The sequence below is a fragment of the Tiliqua scincoides genome, chromosome 3, assembly GCF_035046505.1.
Source record: "Tiliqua scincoides isolate rTilSci1 chromosome 3, rTilSci1.hap2, whole genome shotgun sequence".
Taxonomy (NCBI): Eukaryota; Metazoa; Chordata; class Lepidosauria; order Squamata; family Scincidae; genus Tiliqua; species Tiliqua scincoides.
In genome coordinates, this window is record NC_089823.1 from 163,707,717 (window position 1) to 163,735,559 (window position 27,843).

Consider the following 27,843-nt stretch of genomic DNA (forward strand, 5'->3'; position numbering starts at 1 on the left):
CAGGTCAGGGAAAGGGAGAATGGAGCGATCTGCTCTGCTTACGCAAAAGTGGAAGCGGAGTGCCATCGCACCACTGGGGGCACCGCAGTCCCTGCAGCCCCGTCAGAAGGGAAAGCGGCGCGATTGTGCTCCACTTCTGGTTTTGCGGAGCGGGGCGCAATCGCTCTGCTTTCAATTTTCCTGACCTGGGGAGCCCTGCTGAAGGTTGCGCAGGGCTCCCCGCACCCCTGGGAGGCTGCAGGAGGCTTGGGCAAGTGCACCCAAGCCCCTGCAGCCCCCATGAGTGGTGTGATCACGCTGCTGCCTTCCCCCTGTCTCCTGGCTGCCCCCGCCCCTTAAGGGAGCAGAGACCAGGACCCACAGGCTGGGGCATCGCGACACCCCAGTTTGAATACCACTGCTCTAGACTATGAAAGATCTGGCTAGAGAGCTACAATTTGGAATTCCAGATCCTCACTTGCAGTTGGAGTATCTGGTTATGGTATGTTATAGCACCCCAGTCATGCTTGACAGTGTTCCCAGTGAGCCAGGACATTAACCTCTGCCTCTTCATTTGTCTTCTGTCTTCATTTGTCTTCACTCTCTTCAGGTGCAATCATAACCCTTATGTTAGTACTTTCCAGCACTGGCATAGTGGTACCAATGGGACATGTGCTGCATCCTGCAGTTGGTGGTCACTCAAGGAGGTCTCCTCAAAGTAAGGGAATGATTGTTCCCTTACCTCAGAGCTGCACTGCCCTTATGTCAGTGCTGGAAAGCACTGACACAAGGGGTTAGGATTGCACCTTTCCTTGTTTCTCCCTTCTTCTGCCTCCCAATCCCTTATTTCCAGTTCTCCTAGCTTTCTTCCCCTCCCCTTTGATGTGCCAAAACCTTGCCACCCAGTGATAGAATTGCTGGCAACTCTTCACCACCCCCCTTCAGCTCTTCTGTCTCTGGAACATTGCCCCCTTTTCCTAACAAGTCACCACAAGCTGGAATAAACCTGAAATCATAGGCAGCTTGAAATCTGGGCTGCTTCCCTGGCAGAATGCATGTTCTGCCGGCACCAGCTGCTGAAAAAGGCCATAGAGCGCTGGACAATAGCTGAAGCTGTTGGCATGCTGGTGGAAAGGCCAGAGTTTTCCCATGCAAGCCATTGAACCTTGGAAGGTCCACCAGAGCAGTCAAGCTTGGTGCAAGGGAGGGCAGGATGGGGAAGAGATGGGGCAGGGGATGGGTGGATCAGGCCTTGGAGGGGGGAGGCTTCAGTGGTGGCACATGCCGAACCCAAACCCCCTTCCCAGGCCTGATGTGCCTGTGTGAATCAATTCGGACTTACACTATAGAGCTGGTACAGATCTGAATTGACCCATAGTGGCTGCTAGGGCTTATCATGAGGCAAATCTCCCTTTATCCCAAGGAGACCCCTTTACCCTGAAAAAACCCCCAAGGAAAGCTCCCCCATGGGATACAGTAGAGGCTGTGCTGCTGCCACTGCATTGCTGTGCAGGGAATTAGGTAGGATTGGGCTGTAAATCACACAAAGTCATAAGCACTGCATGTTGGCTGGCCCTCTTCCTCATCTATACCCTGCCTGAACCCCTCTTTAATCCTGGATATTCCTGGTCATTGACCCAGAACCAAACTTAGCTTCCTAAGTCTGAGCAATGTATCTAAGCCCTCCAGATACCTACTTGTCTCAACAAGCAGGGGTAGTAATCTTGGCCAGTGGCTCCCTGCCAATTATTTTCAAATTTCCAGCACACATCTCACTGACTGTATGGTCTCTCTGACCCCCACCTCTCAACTAATGTTTTTTGCATATTATCCCCTTCCATCGCAAAGCCTTAAGCAGCAAGTTTGCAAATTCTGTCTGGCTATCTATGTGATGTTGATTCTTGAGAAACTGTCATGTGAGCAGCTGAAAAAATTCAGCTGTTCAAGATGTACATTTAGTGCACGTAGGCCAGTTTGTTCTTGGTGTATCTTGGAAAGAAATTGCTACCATTCTGTTCCACTCAGTTATCTCAAATTAAACTTACAGAAGCAACTGAAAGGCAGATACAGTTTGTGAAGCCAAGCAGTGGTGGACCTCCCCAAACTCGTGCCCTGAGGCAAAGGTCCAAGACGGCGCCCCTCGTGGGATGCTGCTGCCCCCACATGCAAATCTGCCCCCCCCCCCCCCACTCACCTCATGGAACCTCATGCGACTGCAGGCTGCATTGGGAAGCTTCCCGAGGCTTCCCCGAGGCTTTAAACTATGCTTCTGTTTTTCCGGAAGCACAGTTTCCGACCTCATCGGGAACCTCAAAGAGGCTTCCGCGGGGTTCTAAAGGCTCCTGGCCTGGGGCATTTCCCCCATCGTACATAATGGGAGGTCTGCCACTGAAGCCAAGTGCCAACTCAATACCCTGTCCTGCAATGACAGCACCCTTGACCACAGATTGTAGAGCAGGGAAATGAAAGGAGGGCTTTCCCCTCACTTGTTTACTGACTATAATATTTGATTTGATAGTGTTTAAGCATACTGTTACCCAGGGAAGTTAAAAATGGACCTCACGTTATCTTTTATATTTAGTGATTAACATACATCTTTACAAATAAGATGCTATACATACCCCTTTCAAGGGTACTTTGAAAGCAATGAACCGAGTTCCAGGTATAGGTTGTCCAACTGGTGAAACATTCCGCCATCTGTCAACAAAGCAAAGAATTCTTGCATTTATTCCTTCATGTTCAGAAAGAAAAATATTGCATTATTACATGAAAGTCTGACGCAGAGACATGTGCATACACTAGAGGGCATTCCTTAGGTTACAGCATCAATTAACTGGAGAGGGGCACTACTGGAGATGGAATCTGGATACCCTTTGATGGGTGGGAAGTGAGACTTGATTCCACCCTGTATGGGCACTTTCAAAGCTAATAGCTCAACTCGTTCAGAGTGGCACTGCACAAGAAACACTGGGTGTTTCTTTAGGGTACTGTACTGGGTTCCTAATCTAGTAAAAAATGCTTTGCCCTTACAGCATTAGGGTGCATGTGTTTATGAGACACCTTGCAGCTTTCCTTCCAAATAACTGGTTCTCATTAAAATGCCAAAATGTAGTTTCAGATAATAACATCTTTGGGCATGATCAAATCAAAGTTAAGTACTTGTTTATATGATTTCAATAGAAGATGGTTAAGCAGGTACAGCCTATTTATACACGGATTTTTTATACACGGATTTGACTCAATATGAATGGCCCCTGCAAATGAGAAGGAATGTGCTGATCCCTGGAGAAGGGGAAAATGCACCCATTTAAAACCAGTTTAAAAAACTGAACAGTCCTTTAACAACAGCCTTGTTAATGAGAGAGAGAGAGAGAGAGAGAGGGCAGCTGGCTGACAATCCATCAATCCTTCTCTCTCCAGTGGCCCCTCCCTTCCCCTTGAGCACCTGAAAGAAAGGTGATCCCTTTGCATTGGTGAAGGGAGGGGCTGAGTGAAGTGCCTTTCTTCTAAGTGCTTGGAGGACAAAGATTGATGGATTGTCCTCTTAACGACTCTTATCTTACATCACAAAAGTCAGCAAGGCTGTTTTTAAATCAAAAGAGCAAAGAAACTTTGTTTTTTAAATTGATTTGCTATAGTGCCAGTTTTTTGCCATTCACATGAGTGCTTGGAATGGAACCCACAGGAATAATGAGGCTCAACCTGTATTTTATTTTCATAATGAAATCATTGGAACTTCAAAGGCTTAACTTGGTTAGAGTTTTGACTGTGCCTTTAATTTGTTCTATTTCTTACAACAAATGGCTTTATCCAAAGAAAGTCTGCCATGATGACCAAGTACAATTTAAGTCATTTCTACCCAACACTGCATATATATAACAGGAAGCAAATGTGTACACCTGTGGATCAGGCAAAAATGGGTTAATTTAAATTGGACTTAATGATGACTAAGGGCCCAATCCTATTCAACTTTCCAGCACTGGAAAATGCAGTGCAGCCCCGAACTAAGGGAACAAATGTTCCCTTACCTTGAGGAGGCCTCTGTGACTGCCTCCCCACCACAGGAAGCAGTGCATGCCCCTTTGGCTCAGCTACACCAGCACTGGAAAAATTGGATTGGATTGGGCCCTAACTTTTATTGGATAAGACCCCAAATAATTTGGTTACTGAAATTATAATATGATTTTCTATTACTTCAGTGTTTATGCAGACCAAGGTAATGAAAATTAAGGTGTTCCAGTACTGGAATGCTGAACCAAATGTATGCTTGTGATGTTTGGGAACAAATGGATGCAGATGTTTCTCATAGAAAAAAAGGCTTAGGGCACAATCCTAACCCACTTTTCAGCACTGACATAAGGGAAATGCAACTCTGAGGTAAGGGAACAGACAATGCCTTACCTTGAGGAGGCCTCTGTGACTACCCCCCAACTGTAGGATGCAGCACATGTCCCACTGGCGCTGCTATGACAGCGCTGGAAATTTGGTTAGGATTGCGCCCTTAGACATTTACAATTGACATATTACTACCTACTTTTAATTGTGCACAGGTTTTTGAATTAATTATACATAATGCAATTTTGTAGCAAATACCTATACATAAAATATATTTTTTTCCACACAAGAAGAAATACCATCTTCTGAAGCTTAAGCCCTTAGACATCATCAGGAATTTTCTGTAGAAGACGATGATGGCTTGTACATGTATCCTCAGTTTTGCAGAGCTCTGCTCCACCATCTCTTCTTCCATTCCGGGAAGGAGCTTCTGATGATGGAACAGGGATGTGTGAAACCTTAGGATACAACCCATGATCTGTAAACATGCAGGCAGCGATGCCAATTCATTAGAAAAAATTCCAACAAGCATTTATATTTTCAAATGGAGAGTGGCCATCAATATATTGCTTAGTATACTTTGACACAACTTGCACAAGTTTTCAATGAACCTTCTAAAACCCCATCTTAAGACTGCAATGTGTTGTAGACGGCCTATTACCAAGCTCTACATCAGCAACATCTCATCTTTTTTTAACATCTAGTCTTCAGAAGAATTCAAAAAAATTAAGAAGCCAACTCAATGATTTGCAATTTTGGGGTAATGTTCCTAAATATATACAATACCATGTAGAATGACATACAATAGAGTGTTTGAGATGTTGGTGGTGTGCTGCAACTCTACTATCACACACACACTCACACACACACACCCTTCTGCCTATGACAAGCCATGAAAGCCCTGGAATTCCTGGGAACTAGAAATTCACACGGAGCCATGCCCAGGTGACCACTCCCAATGTTTCTATGACTGGTCAGCACAATCATAGAAGCTTTCAGTCAAACATGCATCCAGTTGTGGCAGGAATGAGATATTGCAGGCTCGCATGTACGAGGCCAGTCATAACTGCAATGGTTTTTATTATTTTAAAATTATTTTATTATTTAAGAATATTAATATACTGCTTAAAAAAGTAGTTCACAAAGAGGTTTACATAGCAAAATACATAAATAAGCAAATAGTTTCCTGTCCGCAAAGGGTTCACAATCTAAAACTATTAAAATGAACAAGTGGAAAAATATGATATTTCATGGACATTTCTCTTTGAATACTGGGATACTGTATACATATATGAACATACAATATAAGCTCAATAATTCTTTTTCCTATCAGTAGCTATATAATCAATCAACCAATCAATCAATCTGAAACAGATTAAATACAGCCAAACAATCTGAACACTGAAAATGTTAATTCTACAAAAAATCAACCTATCCATCCTCTCCCAAGTGATTTTTTTTCTTTTTGAAAATCAGAAAGCTCCAATTTAGTACTGTTTCATATGTTGAACTTATACCAACATATAACATGGGGGGATGACGTGCTAAAATCGCGGTTTTAGGAGCAACCCCATCATCAAGACCAGAGTGAAATAGCTCCTTTCCTTCAAACGTTATCGCCAAAAAACCGTAAACAAAAAAATGCATGGAGCCCTATGGAAAGTGAAACCGAGTTGTATCATGTCTTTACTCGCGGGTAGGCGAATGTGCCTGAGTGCGTCTCAGGCAGGCTGAGAGGAATCCAACAAAACCTGAATGGTCCCTATACAATGAATGCAGCACCCAAAAAGTCCCTCCCTCCAAACTGCGAGTGTATTGAGCCCTATGGAAAGAGAAACTAAGCCACGTGGTCATATTTACTCATGAGTAGGTGGACTTCCCTGAGTCCGTCAGAAAAGACAGGCCGAGAGGAATCCAACAACATCAGAATGGTCATGATCCAATGAATGCAGCTCCCCAAAAACACCCAAGAAGGAGGTCCTTCCCTCCCAGTTGCATTGAGTCCTATGGAAAGCGAAACTAAGTCACACAGTTGCGTTTACTCACAAGTAGGCAGACGTGCCTTGGCTTGTGATCAGGCCAGGCAAAAGGGGAATGTGAGGACACCAGAATGGTCCCAATCTGATGGAACTGGAGTGCAACAAATGTTCCAGAAGGCAGCCTCCCCCCCCCCCCACCCTACTAAAAAGGACCAAAAAAAGAGGCTTGAACTGGTAAGGGGAATGTTTTCTATTTTGCACTGTAAAGCCAGGTTGGTCTTTATATTGATATGTTTGAAATAGAAGAACTTTAAACTGGGTACTGGGGAGGGCTGATAATCTGATTCTTTTTTTTGGGGGGGGGGGTGTTATTTCAGGCAGGCTACAGAGAAAATTCACTTGGTGGAACAGGACTGGCTCCCCCTTATTTAATTATGTCTTTTATTTTAATTTAATTATTTATTTTAATTTGCTTGATGATGTCACTTCTGACCATTACCTCACTGCCAATGGGTCCTGGACAGATTGTCATTCTAAAAAGTGGGTCCCGGTGCTAAAATTTTGAGAGGTGCTGCAATAAGGTGTTAGTAAGTTGACATGGGTGTGCGTGTGTGTGTACAAGTTTTCAAAATCACTAAAATCAGAGTTTGTAGGAATAATACCATTATGTTATATATAAATCAATGCATAATTTCATGCAGAATGCAATGAAACAAACCACACTGAAATAACTGTGTTCTATCAAAAGGTACAGCCCAAAAACCAGTGGGAGTGGGGCAATGGTACATCACCATGCCCACCACCTGGGGTGTTGCCCCGCCCACTGCATGGGGTGACGCACAGGCCTCTTGCACCAGGTGACGCGAATCCTAGTGACGCCACTGTTGAGACCCACTTTTTAGAATGAAAATCTGTCTGGGACCCACAGGAAGTAATGTCATTAACCTGGAAGTGATGTCATGGCCAGTAGTTCAAGCAGAAAATGATCTCCTCAGAATGCAGCAAGCACTGAAATTGTGCCATTATCCCAGGTAGGCAGACTATAAATGATTGACAGCCCAATCCTATCCATGTTTATTCACAAGTAAGTCCCATTAGAGTCAATGGGGCTTACTCCCAGGAAAGTGTGGACAGGATTGGGCTGTCAGGATGGCAGCTGCAATGGGTTAAGGGGACAAATGTTCCCATATCTTGAGGAGGCCTCTGTGACTGCCTCCCCACCATAGGATATAGTTCTATATTTATATATATATATATATAAATCAATAAGATTTTCAGCCCTACCAAGTGCCCAGTTCAATTTAAGTTCTTATATTTAAACGAGTTCAGTGTGATTTGGGACAAAATCAGTTTTAAATCCAACATGTTTTTTGTTTAGGCTGGACTGAGATTCAAATGGTTTCAATACCAGAGCACCAGCCTCCAAAGTCTATGCATCCCTCCTTATCCTCAGCCCTTAGTTTAGCCTTCCTAGGAATTAGCCTTACCCTACAAATGGATTTGAGCTTTGTAATGCTCATATAATTTATGCACATATACTTATCTTGACCTTTAGATTCTCACTCCTGCAGTCTTACTTTCCTATAAAAAGTTGAACCCACTCCCCCCTATTTTGGGAAAGAAAAAACATTTTGCAAAAACACTTTTCTTTGCCAGTGGAAAGGAATGGTCACAGTGGCTACACTAGAGGGGGTGCGGGTGGTGCAGGCTGCACTGGGTGATGCGCACAGGGGGGGTGACATGCTAAAACCACAGTGGTTAGGAATAATACTGTTATGTTATATACTGTTGGATGCGGAATATCCAGCAGAATGCAATGCAAAAAACCAGAGTGAAATACCTCCTTTCTATTAAAAGTTATGGCCAAAAAACCAGAGAACAAAAAATGCATGGAACCCTATAGAAAGTGAAACTGAGCTGTATCGTGCGTTTACTCGCGAGTAGGTGGCCTTGCCTTAGTCCGTTGGAAAGGGCAGGCTGAGAGGAATCCGACACCAGAATGGTCCTAATCCAATGAATGCGGCCCCCAAAAACACGTGAGAAGGATGTCCCTCCCTGCAAGCAGACAAATGTATTGAGCCCCATGGAAAGCAAAACTAAGCCTCCCGGTCGTGTTGGCAAAGGGGCATGTGAAGCCACCAAAATGGTCCTGATCTGATGGAACTGGAGCTCAACAAATACTCCAGAAGGCAGCCTCCCCCTCCCCCCCACTAAAAAGGATCAAAACAGAGGCTTCAGCTGATAAGCCTCTGATAAGCCTCAGCTGAACTTTTTTGAGACTTGCAAAGCCAGGTGGATCCTGGCAGTGATCTGGTTTAAACAGAAGTTCTTAAGTTGAACTGGGCACTGGATAGGGTTGAAAACCTTACTGATTTTGGAGGGGGGTGTTATTGCAGGCTGGCTGCAGAGGAAATTCACTTGATGGAACAAGGCTGGCTTCTGCTTATTTAATTATTTGTTTTACTTTAATTATTTATACTTATTTATTTTAATTTGCTTGATGATGTCACTTCCACCATGACATCACTTCTAGTGGGTCTTGGACAAACTGTCATTCTAAAAAGTGGGTCCCAGTGCTAAAAGTTTGAGAACTGCTGCAATAAGGTGTTAGTAAGTTGACACTCTGGGATGTACGTGTGTGATACCACTAGTGACCAAAATCACTAAAATCACAATTTCGAAGAATACCATCATGTTATATATCAATCAATGCGTAATTTCATGCAGAATGTGCTCTATCTTTGTTCTACCAAAAGGTACAGCCAAAAAACCAGTGGGGGCAGAGTGATGGTACTCATGGGGTGTTGCCCCGCCTGGGGTGTTGCCTGGGGTGTTGCCCCGCCCACTGCATGGGGGGTGACGTGCTGGCATCCCACACTGGGTGATGCGAACCCTAGTGATGCCACTGAATGGTAACTCCAAAATCTGAACTGGGGTAAAATCTAAGCAACATCCCTCCAATCAGCATTAAAATCTCAGAGGGATGAGAGGAGGAAAAGAGTAGGGGTGGAGAATGAGTCTCCACTGTGGGGGGGGAAGGGGTTTGGAAAACCTTTTCCAATACTCAAATCTACCTAGCTTTACAAGACTTTAAAAAAAGTTTCACCTTACTAGCTTAAGCCTCTGTTTTTAACCTTTTTTTACCACACCATAGTGGGGGTAACCTCCCTTCTGGAGCATATGTTGAACTCCACATTCAACAGATTGGTGGCCTTGCATTCCCCTTCACCTGGTCTTTGATAGGAGCTGAGGTACGTTTACTTATCCATGAGTAAACACAAACGTGTAGCTCAGTTTTGCTTTCCACAGGGCTCAATACATTTGTTAACTTGAAAGGGAGACTTCCTTCTCAAGTGTTTTTTCGTGCCTTTGTTCATAGGCTCAGGACCATTCTGGTGGTGTTGCATTCCTCTCAGCCTGCCCTTTGCAATGGACCAAGGCATGTTTGCCTACTTGTGAATAAACACAAAATGTGACTCAGTTTCACTTTCCATAGGGCTCAATGCATTTTCCTTGTCAGCTAGCAATTTGTCAATTTCACAACCCACCAACGAACAGGTTGTGACCCACCAAATGGGTTTGGGACCCACAGTTTGAGAAACCCTGACTTATACTATTTTACAATTCTATGGGCCTGCCTTCACTTCTTCCACATCAAGGCTTTAGATAGGTAGAAGTTAATAAACTACGTCGCCCTTAGGTGATCTTTGCAAAATGAAGCAGTAACCAGAGAAACTGACTCCACTAAGGGTGCAATCCTAACCAACTTTCCAGAACTGACATAGCTGTGCCAATTTGGCGTGCACTGCATCCTGCAATGGGGAGGCAGTCAAGGGGTCTCCTCAAGGCAAGGGAACATTTGTTACCTTACTTTGGGGTTGCATTGTGGCTAGGTCAGTGCTAGAAATTTGGTTAGGATGGCACCCTAAATTAATTGTCCATGCGCCAGTGAGTTGAACAGATCATCACACCAATTAATAAATATTGCCTCCACTGCTTCCTTTGGTAACAACCATTAATTCCACACTTTCAGTCACACCCAGGAAAGCTAAATAACAGGATTACAGAATGTTTTGAAGGGAGAAGAGTTATTGATTGAATCCAGTTTTGCTATCATTTAGCTTTTCCACACTTCTATAAATTGTCAGCTTTCAGGCAGTGAGGGAACCAAGTGTGTCAGTATCTGATTTAAAATAGGGAGTCTACATAGGAGGAGATGTTGATGTTGGTACTAAATACGTGAAAACTACTGCTATTGTCAAGAAACATCAATACTGACATTCTGTTTATGATCAAATAACATGCTTTGCTATTATCACTACTAACATTAGTTACAGGACATTAATATTTAAAGGGCTCTAGAGCTCAATTCCTAAACCAAATAGCTAATTCAGAGATTACTATGATCAACACTATCAAAACTTATTGAGAAATAAGGGAAAATCCACAGGGTCACATAATCTCACCCATTTCCTACCATGTTATAACTAGGTGACCAATCCCCAAAGTATGTTGTAAGCAAGACTGAAATGGGTTTAGTGTAGTAGCTATGAAACTGAGCTGCAAATCCAGACTACCCTGGTTCGCACCTCGTTGCTGTCATGAATTCTTGCTAGGTGGTTTTAAGCAAGCCACTCCCTCTCAGCCTCAGACAAAATATGGGGATAATAATGTTTTCTTCCATTACAGGGTTGTTGTAAGGATGGCTTGAAACAAGTGAAGCACTTTGCACGCTCAAAAGACACTATACAGGTGCTTATTATTATTTCTGGTGTTCTGCAAATTCATATCTGGTAGCAAAAATGAGACCACTGTTAACCCATTTTTTTACCCAGTCCACAGGTGCACACATTTGATCCCTGTTGCATATATGCAACATTGGGCAGAAATGGCTTTTAACATGACTGGTCCCAGACAGCTAGCTGCTAGTAATGTTTCAAAGAAGCAACAATGAGCAGGCTCAGCAGCATGATTACATCTGCTTTATTGTTAATGGTGTGAGACATACCCATGGCACCAACCTCACCTATTATCACCCCTTATGAACATTACTGGTGACACCAGTAATGGTAGCCATACTTCAATGGTTCCCATGCTGGTGCCAGAAACACACACATGGAGCATCTTGTGTAATCCTAATAATTGGTTAAAAGCACACCACAACCACAGTACCCATTGATAGTTTTCAGTTTTATTTGGTCTTTGACATGACAGATTCACACACGTAACTAGAAGACATAAGTTACATTTAAAAGAACAACTGGAAGCCTCTAGTCTAGTGCAATGACAAATTGGTGAAAGCCCTGACCTTTTGCCACTCTGTAAGCCTTCGAGCAAGCATGCAAAGGCCTAGCTACACTATGTCTTGTGCACACCAGGAATGGATGACAGAATCTATTCTGACTTTCTCAATGAACCATTCAATGCTAACAGTTTTTTTCCTTCACAGCAGAGCCAGGTTTTACTAGAAGTCTGAAAGTCTTTGGGAAAAAAGAGTGGCATATAAATACTTTTAATAAAGCAATTCCAACAACAAAAATAAAATGGTTTTATCAAGAATATATGCAGCGATAGATACAATATTTATACTATTGAAATAGCTTTATAACAATATAGTAGTTTAGTGAACCTAAGGAGGAGGATGGTTGCAGGACCATGTCTTCTTGGTTGTTGAATGCCATCAGTGGTCTTCAGGAACCAGACATGGATTATAATAAATAATCTTTTCCAACGTCTTTAGAAGCTATTATATTAAAACCATGTTACATGTTATTGTGGTTGTATGCATTCTAGAATGATGGTATCATCATCATCACTCCCCCTTATTTCTAGAGTTCTAAGCCCATGCTAATAGGTTTATATACAAAATAGAACCAACAAAGAAGATAGAGGTTTTCAGGAACTCTGTGAATTCCAAAGAGTGCAGGGGTCTGAAACATAAAAAAAAAAAAAGAGGAACCACAAACATGCTTTGTTTCTTTGGAAGCCTAATGGTTCAAAAGAGAGAGTCTCTTTGGCATTGGAGCGTTCTGCCTGGGGCAGGGAAGGAAAAAATTTCTGCTGCAAGTCAGCATTTGATTATTCAACTTCCAATTATTCTTGAATGCTTTGTTTTCACCTACATGTCATCTCTCTGTCCCTTTATATGTGGTTTCTTATGGTGTGGCCTATTTCTTTACACTACTAGTAAATGCCATTAAAAACCATTTACATCAAAGGATACTTCCACTAAAAAAATGATACTTGTAAACGCCCTTGAAAACATTTACTTCAAAAGAATACTGCCATTAAAATACTGAGTTCCTACTCAGTTTGAAGTTTATACTATGTCAGTAGCTTCTACATCCTGATTTCTCCACTGGACTCTCTATTACTAAAGTAAACATGCAGTGTAGCCAGGAAAAGGGGGAGTAATGGCAACAGTACAAGATTCAGGATCAGGAATGCATTTGTGGATGTAACTCGCTGCACAAGAGGTGGTGCTAAGAAGTGGAGAAAACAGGATAAAGAAATCATACCAAAAACTGTCACACTGCTTCTATGGCTAAACCATCTATTTGCCAGAGCTCTTTTATTACACAGTCCTTGGATAGCAACTAAACAATTGGGTTAAAATCTCATAAAGCAATCTAGGATGCCATCCTCAGTCTGCTCATTCGCATCTGCTCTTTCCACTTCTTATATTGAAAAAAAGGTGATGGAACAGAAGGTCAAAGGGAATGTCAAGGGAACAGAAGTGTGAAAGGGACACACTTTTCTCCCCTTTTCATCCTATTTCAATCCAGGTGAGAACAGAGGCTGACACATTTTCAAGTAAGGGGAGGCAGCATTTAGCATGCTGCTTCTGTAACTGCGAGGCCTTGCTAGGCCTGTTCATGCATATACTGTGGTCATGCCACTTGCTGCTTATTGCACGGTTCAAAGCATAACTGGATTATCAGCTATGATCTTTGTATCATCGGAGGACCACACACATTCTGCAAATATACCAGACACAGATTTTGGTTTTGTCTGTACAATTCAGTGCTATATAAATATATTTCTTGTCTTTATAGATGTGAAACTGTACTTGAAAAATATGTATGAAGTAACTGATGAATCTTAGAAGAACAGATGTAGGTGGGTGTGCCCTCACCAGGAGAAAGATGGGGTAAAAATTCAGTAAATAAAGCTACAACTAGTCCAAAATGCAGCTGCTAGAAAGTTAGCAAAGGTGTGACACATAGGTGAGATGATGCTATTCTGTGTTAGCAGCATTGGTTACCAGTCTGCTTCCAAGCATACTTCAAAGTGCTAGGATTTACCTACAAAGCTGTAAATGACTGTGGAACCAGGCTATCCTAAGGACTGACTTTGCCCATATGTATCTACCAGAATGTTAAGATCAGCACCATAATCCCTGCTTTCTGGTCTGCTGTTAACTGAAGAGCATTTCACAAGTATTAGAATGAAGCTCCACAGTTGTGGGATGAATGTCTGACCAGATAATGAATGTCTGACCCTTGAAAATGTCTGACCAGATACAGGATGATTATCTATTAGGAGCACTCACTTTAAAAGTAATGTCATATTTAGTTCAAGAATAACCCATTAGCTAGATAGTAAACATTTTTACATTAACAGCTTTCTTTCCCACCCTCACTACTCTCTCTTTCTCTCTCTCACACAAGTGCACACACACTGCTGCTTGCAAATATCTGGCATATATAATATGCCACATTCTTTAGCAGAGAGTTTCTGAGTCATGCACTGGCTGCTGGTGGTACGCCCAATCTAAAATGCAGCAACTTTAAATAGAGTGCTGGAGGCACATCACTCAGACAGTTTAGATGTGGCCAAACAAAAACTAGTGGCACTATGTATTCATTTGGAAATGCACATTTTTTCACACAGATTGCTAGTTACCTGGGATGAAAAAAAGTGAATAGATAACTGGTACACATTCTCTTTCATTTGATAAAGTATGTGGGCTTAAGTCTTCACTCTCAAAATGAATTGGCTACAAAACATCATCAAAAAGACTGATACAGCCAACTGGTGAAACAAAGAGACTGAAATATTTTATAGGACGAGCTTGCTAAAAAGACAAATTAAGTATAGTCTGGAGTCTAAACTTTTCTTCAGGCTAATTCAAAGTGGTGAGTCTACTTCAAGATTCATACAAAATCATATGCAAGAATTTAAAAAATAGCCAAAAGGTATTTGTTTTTCTTGCCCCCCAGCAGTGCCATACCATTTAATATAGTTTTATTTTTAATGTTTCACTGAAAAGAGTATTTTTTCTCTCCTGTACTAGGATGAACAACACCTGCTTTTAAACATCTTTAACAAAGCAAGTATAAGCTTTATTTCAGCAGGAAGTCCATTCATTCTTAACCAAGGTTCCTGCTCTCCATTACTTTTGTCTTACTATACTGCTCCAACCTAGCTTTGATAGCTGGAATCACAATGAAAATAAATGGGGAAATCACTTCAATAGGAAAAAGTCACCCAAATTTTAGTTTATGTTAACCATATTTTATGTTCATAATCCAAACTATGATATGAGCTTCCAAACACACAACATGAAGTTTAGAGCTGCTTGTTTGCTTTCATTTCCCTCTCTCAGCACTTCTTAAACCTAGGGCTCTCCCTGGGTTGTTTCTTTTTTTAACAGCAAATGTATGTAAACATGTAAAGGGTAAGGATTACAAATTCAAATCCAAAATTTTTCAAAAGACCCCATACCATTTGGTTCCTACAAATAAAATATATTCTGGGTCAACTTTCTACCCTCGTGTCAATGAAAAAATGCATATGCAGAGTGGAAAAAATTTTCCCAGTTATACAGGCATCCCCTGGTACCCGCAGGGCATACATTCCTGCCCCTACCCCACGGATACCAGAAACCACAGATAAGAGGAAAACTACTATAGTAAGTTCAGGGTTCTTCTTCCACCCCACGCCCATTACCCTGTCTTTGTTCTGCTTTTACAGATCGAGAAAACCTTGCTTTTACAGGTTGCTAAAATGGGAATGTGACAAGTAGGCAGTCTGCCAGTCAGTATGATAGAGGGAAAGAGTGCCGGAATGTTAACAGGAAGCCCTGCTAGCAGCTCTAACGATGTTTTTCTACGGGGTCAATTCACAGAAGGAAGAATTAGGCAAAAGAATAGTACTAAAAAGGTGTGGTTTTGGTGTTAATGTTTCAGGATTAACAAACTATGTATTCAACTTATGTAGTCTTATTTATCAAACTGCAATAGTATTTAGAGCTCAATCTTAAGCTTCCCTGGTGCCCAGTACTGAAATGGCCACCGCTGTATACTGTGGGGCCAGAGAAGCTGCAGGAGGTCTCATCGGGGTAAGGGAACATCTGGGTAGAATATTATTTCTGAAAGGCTCCTACTAATACCTACTTTAGTTAATACATGGCGAGGACAATTTTACTCAAGCATTTTCAATGGATGTTTCTCTGAAGTTTGTTTTGTGTTTTTAATTTTGTTTTAAAATTAAATACTGAACGTAAATTTTTTTGACTTGGAAATTTCTGTTGAGAAAGACAATACAAATCTTTACGATAATGTTGATCATAGTAATATCACTTTAATGAAAAAATGCAGTACTCATTTTAATGACATTTTTAGTAAATTTATTTTTGTCTCAACTGTGTTCATTTCAGTTCAATACTAAATGATACAACCCCAAATTATGTGAATACTTTAATATACCAGCTGTTTTTGTTCAAAGTTGTATCCCAAGATGATAATTAGGGCTGTCTATGGGAAGCCAGTTCACTGTGAAGAGAGCCGTGTAGTAGTAACAACTTTGTCCTCTTGACCTGGATATCATCTGTTCTGTGCCTACATTTGGTCTGGATGATTGGTGCATCTAGGGAGAACTTGTACTTTCCCACAACCACCACCAAGGACAAGGTAATAAGAACTTGAATAGCTATCAAGTATAGGTTGAGGGAATCTGTTCCTTCATTCCAGTGTGAAAACCCCACATGCAGAAGCCTGTCCATGCTAAGACTGTAAGCAACTTTATTCAACATGTTTGTAAAGTTACCTTGAAGATCAAAATTGAGGAAACACAGGACATAAATTTGTTAAACAAATAGGGCTCATTTCCATGTTTTTTAATTGGTAAATCAATCACAAAATAAGTGCTAATGTTTTTTTCCCCCAATATTTTTTTTTGTTACTATCCTGATCACATGAATGTCACAACACAAGAAACCGTGTGTTTACATGTACCTGCAAATCTGCTTTTTAGAATCACTAACATAGGAAGCTGCCTTATACCAAGTCATCTAAGGTTCATCTATGTCAAAACTGTTGAAGTTACTGACAGCAACTCTCCAAGGCTTCCAGCAGAAATTTTTCTTTACTCTGCTTGGAGGTACTGGGATTGAAAGTAGGACCTTCTGCATGCAAAGTAGATACTCTTTCACCAAGCTATGGCCCCTCCCAAGAAAGGAAGGAGATACCAAGATGGAGCACTATGTTATGCATAGATCTACCTATGCAAAATGTCCTACTTGAAGTATTTTCCCTGCAAGAGGATCAAGTTGCCAAGGAGCAAACAGACTGTGTATATGGTATCCTTTTTTCCTTCAATGTGATATTTGCACATATGTACTGTCAATGCACAGAAAACAACTCAGTATGAAAGGAATAAACGGACCAAAGGAAATCTCCTCAACAGGTAGCTGCTGTCACAAAATTAAGTCAGCAGAATGTGCCATTGGGAGTTCACATGATCATCACCAGCACACTCTGAGCTCCATACAATTTTTAAGCGGCATTTGAAAATTTACTCATAACAATTCAGTGAGGCATACAACACTCTGTTATCACACACTATTGAACTGGAACTTGGCACTGTCCAAGGTTTTTCAGTTGGCAACTGTATGGGGGGAGGGACTGCACAACTACAACCAGAGAAAAATCAAGATTTAAAAAAACCTAAAATAGGACAAGTACTGGGCAACCATAGTTTTAATCAAATTGACTGATCAGTTGCATCTTTAATGTAACAGATCATGCATATCAGTTACAACTCACTGTAAAACTTAGATGTGTGTGCTTATTTCACTCTAGCCTGATTTTCTACGTGCAGAGTGCAATTAAACTTTATCCTCATATTTTATTTGGTACCAATCCTTTCTATTTTAAGTTGAATTGCTACCCTCACTGCTAAATTCCAGTTCATCTCTTTGGGTAAGTTTTGCACTAATGAGTTGACCCACTTCAATTTGTATATGTTGTAGCTATCAATTCTAAATATATTCTCAAAATTTTATAGTCAAGCCATGCAGAAATCAAGCAGCCTTCTATTACCTCTTCAAGCTTCCTGAACTTCTGTATTAATAATTTAAACAAGAGTAAATAATACATGCAGCATAAGCTATGTTGATAGTTTAATATCATGTTACAGATCATAGGAAAGAATGGAGAACATCAAACTAAAAAGTCTGTGCAATAATGAACTTTGCTTTGGAATTGCTACATAATTTATTTGAAAACATCATTTCAAAAATCAGTCTTGTATTTATTGCCTGTGAATCAGTTTCATTACCAACATGAGATAATGCTTAACAATACTATTTCTATATTCTAGAATTACTTCCTAGCTATATAACAGTCTTGCACTTCAAGATAAAAATCAGACAAATCTGTACAGTTTAAAGATACTTTTCAGCTAATAATTCATGCTGTATTTTATGTCGTTTTGGAGGTATGAAGGCATCTCACAGAAGGAACTCCCATAACATGACTGATGTTATTTTGAAGAAATCTCAGTGTCAACTGATAATGTGACATAACTGAGATAATTAGCTGCAACCTATTTCCATTTTGAACACATATGACAGGAGGATAGAACATGGGCCATCTGCTGGCGGAGTAGTATTCATAAACAGTGGGATAAAATACTCACCTGGGAGATGGTAAGCAGTGTCTTCCCTGTGCTGTTACAAATACTTACCTTATCTTACTCTGGATGGCAAAGATGGTGCTGAAGCAAGGGAGAAAAGGTGGGGCTGTAAGAGCCCCCTTCCTTTCTCAAAATATTTGACTGGATACTTACCCATCAGGGATAGTATTCTTCTTTACCATGCTGAAAGCAGGAGCAGACAAGAGCAGGAGACAGCAGAGAAAATGGGCAGCACTGCAGCAAATGAGAGAGAGAACCGCGCAGTTAACACGGTGCCAATCTCTTTCTCCAACTCTCACAGGTCTGTCCCTAGGGGGCCAAACTAAATGTTATGGCAGGAAACCTGTTTGTCTAAACCCAGATATGCCCCCAAGCACAGAGCATGGTCTAGAACACCTGACAATAGTTGCAAAAAGTACATGTAGAAGACGAGCCATCCCTTCCTACAGTCTCACTTCACAGAAGTCTCTCAACCAAGTTAATACCAGAGCTTAGTTGAGGAGAGAGGATGGGAGGAGAGAACTGCAGGATGGAAAAAGCCCTTTCTAGCCACATGCCCTTTTGTTCTAAAAAAAAAAAAAATCAGGGCTCCAACTCTATTTTTATCAGAACTCTGAGGTGGACCAGGGTTTAAACAAATGGGCAAATCCGTCCCCATCACATCTAGTTTGGTCTTAGCCCAGTGTTTCTCAACCAGTGGTACTCGTACCTTTGGTGATACTTGACGTGATGTCTGCTGGTACTCGCAGGACCCCCAAATCCCCACCACCTGGTGGCAAGACCAGCAAAGCATTGCAACAAGCAGCAGTAGGAGTCTCAGCTCAGCAGGGAGAGCTTGAAAAAGCCCTCACATGCAACCCACGCCTCTTACTGGTGTTACTGGTGTTTGTCACATCGCATCTGGCTAGCGATCATCGCCAGTTACTTCATGTAGTACTTCCAACAGGTGGACCACATGAAGTGGTACACTTGTTGAGAAATGCTGACTTCACAGGTTGGGGCCCTGCTGGTGGCAGCAGTTTGGGGCACATCAACAGAAATAGGTTCCCTGTGGGTCTGACAGTGATCGAACAGCTGGTGACGAACAGCACAATCCAATGCACGTCTACTCAGAAGTAAGTCCCATTATAGTCGATAGGGCTTACTCCCAGGAAAGTGTGGACAGGATTGCAGTCCAAGAACCCCATCCTATGCATGGCTACTCAGGAGGAAGTCCCACGAGAGACAATGGGGCTTACTCCCCTGCAAGTGTGGACAGGACTGTAGCCGCAGAGAGCAGCGGGAGCCCACCCGCCCGAGCGGGGAGGAGGCAGCGGCAGGAGCATGAGGGTCTTCGAGGCGCAAGAGGTGCCCCGCCCACCTCCGCTGCGAGGCTGGCTCCTGCCTCCACGAGGCCCACCGCCCAGCTCCGGCCGCAGAGGCAGGCGCCGCCACGGCCTCACCGAGGTCTCCTGAGAGTGCTGAGGCGGCAGAGCCTCGCCGCCATCAGCCGGGGGGGGCGTGTAACGGTCTCCTTCTCCCCCCTCCACGACTTTCTCGGGCCGAGTCGCGGAAACCGCCACAGCAGACCTCGAGGGGGCCGCGGGCGGCGAGCTCGTACCGTCCGACTTTCTTCCCCACAGAGAGGAGCGCCTAAAACCAGCGACGGGGAGCCCTCCCGAGAGTCTTTGCACACTGCGCATGCGCCGTGCCCGGCCGAGGGGTTGCTGCGCGTGCCCAGGAGCTGCCACGTGACCAAACCCGTCACGCGTACGCTCTGTTGGCGGGGAACGGGGGAAGTGAGGTCCAGCGCTGTCAGGAAGACGTTTCTGGGCATGCGCAGGGGAAAGCCTTTGTTCTCTTGTCGCGCGCTGGGCGGGTGGGGTGCCAGCGCGCATGCGTGTTTTGCCTACTGTCATAACGGTGGAGCGGGGAGGTAGTGTTGAAGTGGGAGTTGGGATGCATGGAAGGAAGTACGTGGTCAGAAGCTTCAGATGGGAAGGCTGCTGGCCGGCTCAGGACAGGCCGAGAGGGAGGGAAGGAGCTGAATGGCCCCATTGCTGAGGGAAGGGGCATGTGGCTCAACTGTCTTTGGTTTAGTCAAGGCAGCCTTTCCCCTCTCACACAACACCAGAAACACTAACGCTGTTAGTCTGTGGAACTCCCTGCTACAAGATGTGGTGATCTGGCCTTAGGGCCTTTAAGCCATTGCTGCCCAACACTGCATCTGCGCAACAGGGACCAAATGTGCACACCTGTGGGCCAGACGAAAATGGGGCTTGGACAGACACCAACACCGGATTTCTTTACCCTGCATGTAATTGGTCTGTGGAACTCCTTGCCACATGATGTGATGGCATCTGGCCTAGGTGCCTTTAATACAGTCATTGTCAACCACTGTGCCATGGCACATTGGTGTGCCTCGAGTGGTTCACAGGTGTGCCACAGGAATTGGGGGGAAAGTCATTTATTAGTAGGGCCAATGGGGGTGTGAGCCCCCCATTGGCAGCATGCTGTGCCTTGGCAATTATCAAAAACCTGATGGTGTGCCTTGACAATTTTAGTGCCTTGACAGTGTGCCATGAGATGGAAAAGGTTGAAAATTGGGCAGATTTCTGGGAGGCAAAGTCCATCACAGGTTACGCCCCATGATAGGTATGTGCAACCTCCTGGTTTTAGAAGGCTACCTCAGAAGGCCAGGCGCAAGGGAGTGGCTACAGGATGCCACTTGTTGTCTTGTGTGCTCTCTGAGGCATCTGGTGGTGCACTGGGAAGTGAACTAGTTATGCCTTCAGCCTGATCCAGCCAGGCTTTTCTTTTGTTCTTAAGGGCACAATCCTAACCAGGTCTACTCAGAAGTATGTTCTATTGTGTTCAATGGGTCTTACTCCCAGGAAAGTGAGGTTAGAATTGCAGCCTAAGTATTATTAATTATTATTATTAACAGTATTTATATACCACTTTTCAACAGAAAGTTCACAAAGCAGTTTACAGAGAAAAACCAATTATCTAATGGCTCCCTGTCCCAAGAGGGTTCACAATCTAAACAGATGCAAAAGAGCACCAGCAGACAGCCACTAGAAAAGACACTGCTCGGTGAGGAGGGCTAGTTACTCCCCCCCCCCCACTAAATAAAAGAGCACCCACTTAAAAAGTGCCTCTTACCCAGTTAGCAGGGGGCAAGTCAAGTTATAAAGTTCAAAATGCGAACTAGCAGAAAGAAAGTTCTTAGAAGTTCTTGAAGGGACAAAGAGTGGGGCAAGGCCAGTCAAGAGAAAGCGCTGAGAGAGCAAAAATAGTTTTAAGGTGTACTTTGAGAGAAGATGCTCACAATAACACTGATATATACTTCAGTCATTTCTGCTCAACATTGCATATATGCAACAGGGATCAGATGTGTACACCTGTGGGCTGGGCAGAAATGAGTTAAAGAGGTTGCTTTTGTGTCAAACAATTTTTTGTGCCCTAGGGGCCAATGAATCCAGGGGCCCCAAAAGTCATTATGGCGCTTCCAATATTTAAGACTAGGTAGGAACAGAAGATCAAAATGCCAAGTGACACTGAGGTGCCTGAAGTAAAGAACATGATTTGTCTGTGTTGCTGCACCAGGGATTCAGGAAGGCCATAGCTGACTGAAGGCCCAGTCCTATCCAGTTTTCCACTGCTGGTGCTACTGTAACAATGGGGCATGCACCGCATCCTGTGGTGTGGAGGCAGTCACGGAGGCCTCCTCAAGGTATGGGACCATTTGTTCCCTTACCTCACTGCTACTTTGAGGTTGCACTGGTGCTGGAAAGTTCAACAGGATTGGACCCTGAAGCAGCTTTGTTACTCAAAACATTTTAAGGTCTTTAAAATTCAATACAAAAGATTAGGAGGATTCCCTTCACCTCCCCTTGAGTTGTGTTGCTTAGGTCCTAACAGGGTTGCTGACTCAGGGCCCAGTCCTATCCAATTTTCCAGTGTTGGTGCAGCTGTGTCAATGGGGCATGCATCCTGGGGGGGGGGGGCAGTTACAGAGGCCTCCTCAAGGTAGGGGAACATTTGTTCCCTTACCTCGGGGCTGCATTGCAGCTACACTGGTGCTGGGAAGTTGGATAGGATTGGGCCCTGAGTCCTTGCCCTCTGTACTTGCTCAGGGTTGGGAAGAGGCCCTTCATTCTAGAGTTGGATTGGGATATGGCCTTTGAGAGTATTGCAGCAACCACAACATGTGTCTACTAATCTCGCCAGGATTAGGAATATCAGAAAGCTTCATGGCTCTCTGAGGGTGCCCATGGACTTGCTCCCAGTCCAATAGGGGTGTTGTTGGGCCAACTCCCTTAAACTTCTTAGGGCCCAATCCTATCCATTTTTCCAGGGCCAGCGCAGCTTTACCAATGGGGCATGTGTTGCATCCTGCGTTGGGGGGGGGGGAGGCAGTCACACAGGCCTCCTCAAGGTATGGGAACATTTGTTCCCATACTTCTGGGTTGCATTGCGGTTGCACCAGAGCTGGAAAGTTGGACAGGATTGGGCCCTTAATCTCTTAAATATGGTTGAATTTCTTCTCGCTCCAAGGGTGCAATCCTAACCCCTTATGTCAGTGCTTTCCAACACTGACATAAGGGAACAAACATTCCCTTACTTTGAGGAGGCTGCCGTGAGTGACACCCAACTGTAGGATGCAGCACACATCCCATTCGCACCACTATGCCAGTGCTGGAAAGCACTGACATAAGGGTTAGGATTGTGCCCTAAAACAGGCATAAAGCATATCAATTGTCAAGATCTGCGTGACTGGTTGGTTATCTGACAAACTATGCTTTAACGTGCATGACTTCCCTGGTCTTTTCATTCTTCATGTATTTTCTATCCATATTTTTCACTTCCTCTATAGTCATTTTCTACCTGTCACAAGCATACCTTTGCTTTAATCTGGCTCCAGATTTTTGTCAACTGGAGGGCATCATTATATACAGACAAAAGTAGCAGCATTGTGGTGGAAGAGAGGATGGTACTAAGAGGCAAGAGAACCATATAGAAAAATTGGTTCATTCCTTTATGTTACCCATTCTGGGATTGAACATTCAAGCTGATATATTTTTTATAACAAAATGAGACATTTCAAATCCTTCATGTGTTTTTCAGTGTTGTCCTTTGAAAATAACTGTTTAACCCCCCCCCCCCCCAATAAATCAGGTGTTTGGAACTGATATAGAACCACAGGAATTACTTCAATAAAGGAAATGGGATAAACAGCCTGATGGATGAAGAGTTAATCACTCCTAGACCATTTATTTATTTGATTTAGGCATTTATAGGTATGTGCTGCTTAACAGCCATTTGCTTAACAACGGACCACATATATAACGGTGGTCAAAGCAAAATAAAGATGCTCTTCATGAGGCTATCGCATCTCCCACAGCCTGCAACAGAGTGTCTCAGTACACAACAGAGAGGCTCTTAATGCAAGGAAGAGGCAGTGTATCTCCAGTAGCTTGTACAGCCAGCTAGTGTCTGGCAGGGAGTGTCTGTTTACACAACATAGGCAATAAATTGGACAGAATGCTTACTTACTGAGATGGGGCACAATCCAAACTTTGAGTTCAGCCGGCCCAAGTCCCTTGGGCTGGCCTGGGAGGGTCGCAAATGTGCTGTAAAGCACGTTTGCGCCTCCTCAAGGGGAAGCCAGGCCAGCGCTCTGAGAAGCACCAACCTGCGGAGGCTGACAGAAACCTCCGTGCCGGCTTCCCCTCCGCTGCTTGTGTTGGCCCGCCTGCGCAGACACAAGCGGAAAAGATAGGCATGGGGGTGGGCAGGGAGGAGGAGGGAGGGAAGCGTTCCTGGGCAGGCAGAGGGAGGGTGATGGGCAGCTCTGGGGGAGGGCGTGCAGGGAGCCGGAGATGGGACTGGGATCCAGCAGTTATACCAGATCCCAACCCTTGTCCCTGGGGAGAACGGAGTGGCTTCAAGCCACTCCATTCTCCTTGGACTTGCGCCATCTCAGGAGGTGGCGCAAGTCCAAGGAGCCCCATTGTGGCCAGCAGGCCTTACTCAGGGGTAAGGGGAAGAGGGAGGGAGGGAGGGAGGGAGAGGGAGTGAGGTGAGTCTGATGGAGCTCTGCTCCACCAGATTCTGCACGTTCGTGTGGGGTTTGGTGCCCTACACAAATGCCTTTACCTTGGTCAGTGGTAACTTGAGTAACCCCATTGTGGGGCTACTTCCCTTACCTGGGAGAAGGGGATGAAAGTCCCCTTCTCAGGTGCCTCCCACAGTAGCCTGAGGCGCGCAGGATCTGGCAGCAGCTCAGGATTGGGCTGTTAATCTGCCCATCTCCAACCTCCTCCCCACCCTACCCTGCCTTGCTACACCCTCGCCCTGTCTCCCCCCCCCCCCCGGCCTTTCTCCGCCCTGCCCTCACTGGTCTGCAAAGTGCCTAACTGTTCCAGCAGGTGCTGGACCTTGACAGTATTTCAATTTGTAAATGATGCTATGTCTGATTGTGTTGAAAGCCATCTTATGCAGTTTTTAACTGAAAAAGCAACATAAACAATCATAAAATAAATGTAGACATTTTATGAGTCAGGTTCCATTTGGACAATAATCTGTATTCTTTCCCAATTCTTTTATAAATGGATGTAATCCAAACAGAAATGCTACTGAATAGAACAATTGTATTAGGATAAACTTTGAAAAATATTTTAAAGTAATTTCTTCTTTAATTAAAATATACCAATTAATTCATGTAATGTTTGTTAGTTGATTTTGTTATTCTAGAGTATATAGAGTAGAGTAGATAGAGTAGAGTAGATTCAGAATAATTACCAGATGTGTATTTATGTTTGAAGGTCAAGGATGTATGCTAGACAGTTAAAAATAACTGTCATTTGAGCATTTCTGAGAATAGACCTATAGATATGTTTAACTCTGTTTCCCCTAGATCATGTATAATTTTTTTAAAATACACATTTAAAATATCTTCAGAGCTTGAACGATAACTCATTATAGCAAATCAACATATAATAGTTATTAAAAGTGATAGTTGACATTTTTAGGTATGAAGTTCATGTAGAATTGCTTTTTGTTGTTTTTCTGTGGCACAGCTCTAAATTATGCAAAAGGCAGACATTCAGTTGGTGTGTCGTCCCCATCTCCATACTGGGAATACCTGTACCAGTTGAATATCTGAGGGCGCAATCCTAACCCCTTATGTCAGTGCTTCCCAGCACTGACATGAGAGCAATGCAGCTTCGAGGTAAGGGAACAAACATTCCCTTACTTTGAGGAAGCCTCCATGAGAGACACCCAACTGCAGGATGCAGCACATGTCCCATTAGCACCTCTATGCTAGTGCTGGAAAGCACTTACATAAGGGGATAGGATTGCGCCCTGAATGTCATACTGCTGTCTAGAAAAAGGTGGAAAGTAACCTCCTCTTCTTTCCATCAAAATATAAATATTCTCATGGGGACTGATATAAGGTGACCTTGTCTAATTACCAGGAACCAACTATAATAAGTGCATTTGTTAGAAGTCCAGACACTAAGAAGGCTTCTGTAACTTTTAGGGTGGGATCTTCGTAGTTACCAGGAAATACCATTGAATTAAGTGGTACTTACTTTTGAGTAGTGATGTACAGGTTTGCATTTTGAGAATTCTATAGATATTAGAGTTTCACAAGGTGTCCTTTATTCCAGTACAATACTTCCTGGAATCCATGCCTGACAGAATTTTCTCTTTGATGCAACCCTAACTTTTATTGATATGAATTATTTGAACATTGTCTGTTTACTAGCAACCTTTGTGTATAGAAAACTTTCCTATCCAGTTTTCCAGTGCCAGTGCAGCTGTGCCAAATGGTGTGCGCTGCATCTTGTGGTGGGGAGGTAGTCACAGAGACCTCCACAAGGTACGGGAACATTTGTTCCCTTATCTCGAGGCTGCATTATGGCAGCACTGGTGCTGGAAAGTTGGATAGGTTGAAACCAGATTTCCAGCACTGGCATAGCTGTGCCAGTGGGGCATGTGCTGCATCCTGCAGTTGGGGGGGGGGGGGGAGTCACAAAGGCCTCCTCAAGGTAAGGCAGTATTTGTTCCCTTACTTTAGAGTTGCATTACCCTTATGTCAGTGCTGGAAAATTGGTTAAGATTGTGGCCTTAGAAAGGGTGGATATTTAAATATGTTAAAAAAAATGATTTATTCTTTAACATTTACTTTAATTTTTTTCCCTTGGGCAACTTTATATAAGCAGACTGCAGACAACATGTATGGTGATAGAATACAAACTGAAACTTTAGATAGAAATTCACAAGAAGGTATTTCAAGATTTATATTCCTTACTAAGTTGGATCTTACCATTACTGATGTTTAATTGCATTTTGATGTAAGAGGCTTAAATAAATGTGCTGCATGTGTGTGTGAATAGATAGATGGTTGTTGGCACTCCTAGAATCATGTTTGATATATGAATTTATAATTTAAATGTGCAATATGTATCTCAGGCTGCAATCCTAACCTCACTTTCCTGAGAGTAAGTCCCATTGAACACAATAGGACTTACTTCTGAGTAGACCTTGTTAGGATTGTGCCCACAGGCAAGCAAAACATTTTCCAAACTGTAGGAAGAAATTAATCTGAATTATGGTATATAGTTTCAATTTTTCATAGCTGCTTTAGGGCCCAATCCTATCCAATTTTCTAGCATCAGTGTAGCCTCAATGCAGTCCCAAGGTAAAAGAACAGACGTTCCCATACCTTAAGGTAGCCTCTGTGACTGCACCCCCACCGCAGGACGCAGTACATGCCCCAATAGCACTGCTGCACTTGCACTGGAAAATTGGATAGGATTGGGCCCTTATGCCAGTGTTACTGCATTAGAGCACAATTCACTGAAAGTTAGGAACTTTTAAATGTCATTTATTTTAATGGACTACAGTTAACCACATGCCTTAGCTAATAATTAAAAAGCTAAGATCATATTCTAAGTAACATGATGACAACAATACTTGCACTTCTTTCCCCAGCCCCCCTGAAAATTGCTCAGGATTGTTGGACTCTTGGGAATGGTATGGGATACATCACATGGGGCTATGGAGGAAGGGAGAAGTTGCAAAATAAAGCACGTGAAGAGATGTTTGTGCTCATGGAACTCTGCTCACAGAGTCTTTGCACATTTTAACCTATGTATTTCCCCTTCCTGCCACAGCCCCCTTTGCTGCATCCCACACTATTTTCAAGGATCCCTGACTTTCAGGAGTGTTTTTGGGAGTGTTGGGGAGAAAGGCAACCCCTAATTTCTGTTATCAGCTTCCATCTTATGTTCTGATATAACTTAAAGGTTAAGAACATTTAAATACCAGGTAAAGGAGGGGGGAACAGCATGGACTTGTGTTCATGACATTGGATTGTGATCATAACAAAATCTTGGTCTGTTTAGTCATCTGAACCCACACTATGATTTACATAATGTAAGAATAATGTAGATATATTCTGTTGCACAAAGCATTTTTAAAATATTTGTTTTAATACTTGCAGTGACTGACATAGAAAAAGAGAGCAGATTAACTGAATAGAGTAAGAGGAAAGTCAAAAACTGCCAAGGTAACAAAATAGTTTTTACTCAGTTGTAATTCAGCATTTAAATGGAATGTGCAACACACTATATTTGTG

General features: G+C 43.1%; 1 protein-coding gene across 1 annotated transcript in view; it reads right to left on the minus strand.

Annotated features, from left to right (window-relative positions):
- The window catches only part of LOC136645187 (uncharacterized), a 30,334-nt gene extending 10,224 nt beyond the window's left edge, over positions 1-20,110 (minus strand). Inside the window, exons 1-3 of the mRNA XM_066621424.1 lie at positions 19,782-20,110; positions 18,366-18,446; positions 2,601-2,676 (exon numbers count right to left, since the gene is read on the minus strand). Of these exons, the coding sequence (XP_066477521.1) occupies positions 2,601-2,676; positions 18,366-18,446; positions 19,782-20,110 (486 nt within the window). The remainder of the gene's footprint in view (positions 1-2,600; positions 2,677-18,365; positions 18,447-19,781) is intronic.
- Positions 20,111-27,843: the final 7,733 nt, after the last annotated feature.